The sequence below is a fragment of the Pteropus alecto genome, unplaced genomic scaffold (assembly GCF_000325575.1).
Source record: "Pteropus alecto unplaced genomic scaffold, ASM32557v1 scaffold249, whole genome shotgun sequence".
NCBI lineage: Eukaryota > Metazoa > Chordata > Mammalia > Chiroptera > Pteropodidae > Pteropus > Pteropus alecto.
Genome location: NW_006443132.1, coordinates 318,114 through 322,559, shown reverse-complemented (window position 1 = coordinate 322,559; position 4,446 = coordinate 318,114). Strand labels below are relative to the sequence as shown.

Below are 4,446 nucleotides of genomic sequence, written 5' to 3'. Positions count from 1 at the left end.
GTTGTTGAATCTACCTCCAAAGATGAGAGAATAAAGACTGCAGCAAATATTCCAAGAGTAGAAAAGCTTCCTGCAAATGTGCTAAGAGGTGGACAAGAAGTTAAATATGCACAGTGTTCAAAAGCAACTTCCGAATCCTCAAAAGATTGTCTCAAGGAGAAAAATGAAAAGGAAATGGAAGAAGAAGCAGAAATGAAGGCTGTAGCTACTTCTCCTAGTGGCAGATTCCTGAAATTTGACATAGAGCTGGGAAGAGGAGCATTTAAAACAGTATATAAAGGACTGGACACTGAAACATGGGTTGAGGTTGCTTGGTGCGAGCTGCAGGTGAGTATATAATCTTCTTGGTTTTAATAAAGTTCAGTTTTAGCTCACCTAGCCATCTGAGTGATCTAGGATTAAAATGTATCATGGATTAAAATAAAGTGATGGGCTTGTTTCCCACCTCCCTGAAATTATGCTTCGTTCCTAGATCCTCTTAGGAGCTCACACCAACTTTTATTTCTTCTGTTGTTTTCCCTTGTTTTGAGGGGGAAAAAAACTCTATTGTGGCTTTCCTTGGGAAAATGCTCCTGATTTATTAATGTTAGGAAATTCCTGAAACTCTTAATGTCTCATTTTGAAAACTTTTAGTAAATTTATGCTTTATGAGTTGATTGTTGTATCAAGTACTTGAGAGTGTGATTTGTTAGGGATATATTCTGTGTGGTATCTCCTTTTTCTTTTTCTTTCAACAAATTTTTGGGTGTAGTGTTTTTTAGAGTAGGAAATGTTTGTCTTGAATCTCTGAGGACTTCTACTAATATAAACTCCCCCATTCCTTTGAGTTTACCTCAAAGAGGATCTGTGGAAGAAATAATCAGCAGAATCTACTGAGGTTAGTCACTAGAATGTATTTAGAAAGGAGAAATGAAAGCAACAAGACAGTAGTTGAATCACCTAGCTATTTGGTTCCATAATAAATATGTGGACTTTTAACAAATGAATGACTAAATGAGGATAGAACATCATAGAAGGAGTTATAATAAGAATAGTTTCAGATAGATAAGATATAGGTCAGATATAAGGAAAACCTTTGTAACATCAGTCAGCTCACAGGAAATGGTCACTGTTCACACAAGATGCTTAAAATTAAGATTGAATAAAGCCAACAGCTCAATACATGTTGTTCAAATTCCAGTGGTCTTTGCGTGTAAGCATGTATGTATGTACAGTGATTTCACCCATTCTGAACATGCTGTAGGTTGCCATTAGATAGGTTGAAATTTAGTCTAGGTCCCTGCATTTCTAGGAAGCGTTTTGTTTAATGCCATGGTTTCCAAACTTTACTGTCTATAAAAGTCAGTGTTTGCTTCATATACAGATTCCTGAACTTATTGTGAGAGATTCAGACTCAGTAAGTCTCGTGTGGGATTCAAGACTGAAATTTTAACAGGCTTTCAAAGTTCCTTGAATTTAGGAAGTCCTTTGATGACTCTTTAGAATGCAAGTTATTTAGCAGTCAAACCTTTTTAGTAGTTCTTGAAAGGTGTATGCACGTGTGGGGTTTGCTTGATTTTCTTCTCATCCCCTTTTTACCCTTTAAGAATTTTTTAAGGTCTGTGTCACAGTAGAAATATTAGATAATGCGTGCAAACAAACATCAAAACCACCTGAAATTCCAGTGTATTGAGGATGCTTTAAACAATTTAGTATACATCTTTCTGGACTCTTTCTTTTACATAAATGTTTATGTAACTGTATGTTTTCTCCCCCACAAAATGGAATTGTACCACAGGTTTTATAAAACCTTATCATGTACATCTTTTAATTAACAGTAATTGTAAATTTACATCATTATTTTAATAGATGTTCTTAATCAGTCCTCTATTATGAGACATCTAGATTTTTCAATATTTCACTATTATAACTATGGCTGTGGTCAACATCCTTGTATATATATTGAAAATTATGTAAATTTAAATTTCATTTCTTGCATCATGACATTGGTAACTCATCTTTTAAAAAATATATTAAGTAGTTTATTTTTATTTTGCTATTTTATTTTATTATTGGTTTCAAGTATATAGTGCATTGGTTAGACATTTATATAGTTTATAAAATGATTCCTCTTATTGCACTTTCTCTCCTGAGGCTCTGCTAACTTAGCCATTACATTAATGCTAACTGCATTCCCCATCCCCGTGACCATCTATCAACTACTTATTTGTACTTCTTTAACCCTTCATCCCTTTCTCCTAGCCACCCCCCCACCAGACTGTCCTCTATATTTGTGAGGCTGATTTTGAATTAGATCCTGCATATAAGTGAAATCACATGGTATTTATGTTTCTCTCACCGATTTCGCTCAGCATAATAACCTCTAGGTCTATCCATGTCATTGGCAAATGGTAAGACTTCATTATTCTATGGCTGAGTAATAGTCCATTGTATAGACGAACCATAACTTCTTTATCCAGTCGTCTGTCGATGGGCGTTCCGGTTGCTTCCATATCTTGGCTATCGTAAATAGTGCCGCCACGAACATAGGGACGCATAGAACTTTAGGAATTATCGTTTTGGTTTTCTTTGGATAAATACTAGAAGTGCAATTGCTGGGTCAACAGGCAGATCCATCTTTAATTTTTTGAGAAACCTCCAGACTGTTTTCCATAGGGGCTATACCAATTTGCAATCCCACCAACAGTGTGTGAGAGTTCTCTTTTCTCCACATCCTTACCAACACTTGTTCTTTGATTTATTGATGATAGCCATTCTGACAGGTGTGAGGTGATACCTCATAGTGGTTTAATTTGCATTTCTCTGATGATTAGGGTAACACTCATCTTTTAGTGATACTTTGTAAATGAGGGGAAGTAATTTCCATTCTCGTGGTAGTAGGCTACACAGTAAAAATGTCAGGTATTTTGTAAACTGTGTACTCTAGCTATGCTAAAGGATGTTTAGGTAAAACTTGAAGAAGATATTCCATTGTTAGGAAATGCCTTCTATCATTCACCTGTAGAAAGATTGAAAGATCCTATAAGAGGTCTTACTCTGCAAAGTATGGTCCCTGGACCAGCAGTATGGACATCACCTGGAGCTTGTTGGAACTATATGTTCCTAGGGTTCATTCCAGACCTACTGAATCAGAATCTGCCTCTTGGTAACATCTGCAGGTGATTTGAATGTACAGCAGAGTCTGAAAAGCACTGAAGTAAGGGAACAGTTCCAAGAACTAGCTAAATCAGAGGAGGAATTCCCTTAATACACTAACGTGAGCTTTATATTATATCATATATACTGATTCCTGGCATTCACTCCAGACTTTCCAAATCAACATCTCCAGGAGATGGGGCCCAGGAATTTATTTTTAAAATGTTCTCCAGGTAATTGGATACATAACCAGATTTGCAACACTCTAATATGTAGCAAATGTTGTAAATTCTATGAAGTACATTTTAATTTACACAGAGAACAACAATTGCAGTATTCCATTCTGAAAGGAATGTTAGAAATAGTGGACTTAGTTGATATAATTTTGGATATAATTTCATTTTATGCATATTTGGAATTAAGAAAAATTTATTTAGAATCGCAGAGGATAAGGGCATCATCTTTTGCTTTCCTGTGAGTACTATGCAGTTTGTAATGGACAAGTTCTCATATTTTTCCCATAGTCTTCCTTTTTTATTATAGGATTAGACAATTTTAGAAAAACAACCCAGTAAGCATTTTAAAGGTTTAAATTATACTAGATTCTTTTCCAATATTTATTTATATATGTGTATGTAATATATAAAATTGGTATGTAAAAACTTTTGTTATAAATTTGATATGTATTTTTTATTTAACATCATTAAAATATGTACACTATTGCATTTGAATCACCTCTTGCTTAGTTTTTTCCCCTGAAATTAGGTAAAGTCTTTTCTTTTTAAAATTTAAAATTTTGCATGTTTGATTTGAAATTCACAGCTCAACAAAAGGTTTGTATACCTTTTTCTCTTGATGCCATTTCCCCCCATTGGGGATATTGAGCCTTGGGTAACAATTCTTTTATTTTTACTTTTTATTTTTCTTATTTTTTAATTTTTATTTATTTTATTTATTCGTTTTTAATTTAAGGAATGATTTAAATATTTTCCCCCCGTCTACCGCCCCACTTCCCTCTGGTAACCACTACTCCATTGTCCATGTCCATGAGTCTCTGTTTGTTTGTCCTGCTCATTTGTTGCTTTTAGATTTATATCCCACGTATAAGTGATATCATGTTATTTTCAACTTTTTCTGTCTGGCTTATTTTACTTAGCATGATTATCTCGAGGTCCATCCATGTTGTCGCAAATGGAAGTATTTCATCTTTCTTATGGTTGAGTGTTATTCCATTATGTATATATATGTATGTGTGTGTGTGTGTGTGTGTGTGTGTGTGTGTGTGGGTGTGTGTATATATATATATACACC

The 4,446-nt window shown here is 34.4% G+C and overlaps 1 protein-coding gene across 2 annotated transcripts in view; it reads left to right on the top strand.

Moving 5' to 3' along the window:
* WNK3 (WNK lysine deficient protein kinase 3) overlaps window positions 1-4,446 on the top strand; it is a 124,384-nt gene that overhangs the window by 207 nt on the left and 119,731 nt on the right. For both annotated transcript variants that reach the window (XM_006923683.1, XM_006923682.1), the window contains exon 1: window positions 1-327. This exon is cut by the window's left edge and continues 207 nt beyond it. In XM_006923683.1, the coding sequence (XP_006923745.1) occupies window positions 1-327 (327 nt within the window). The remainder of the gene's footprint in view (window positions 328-4,446) is intronic.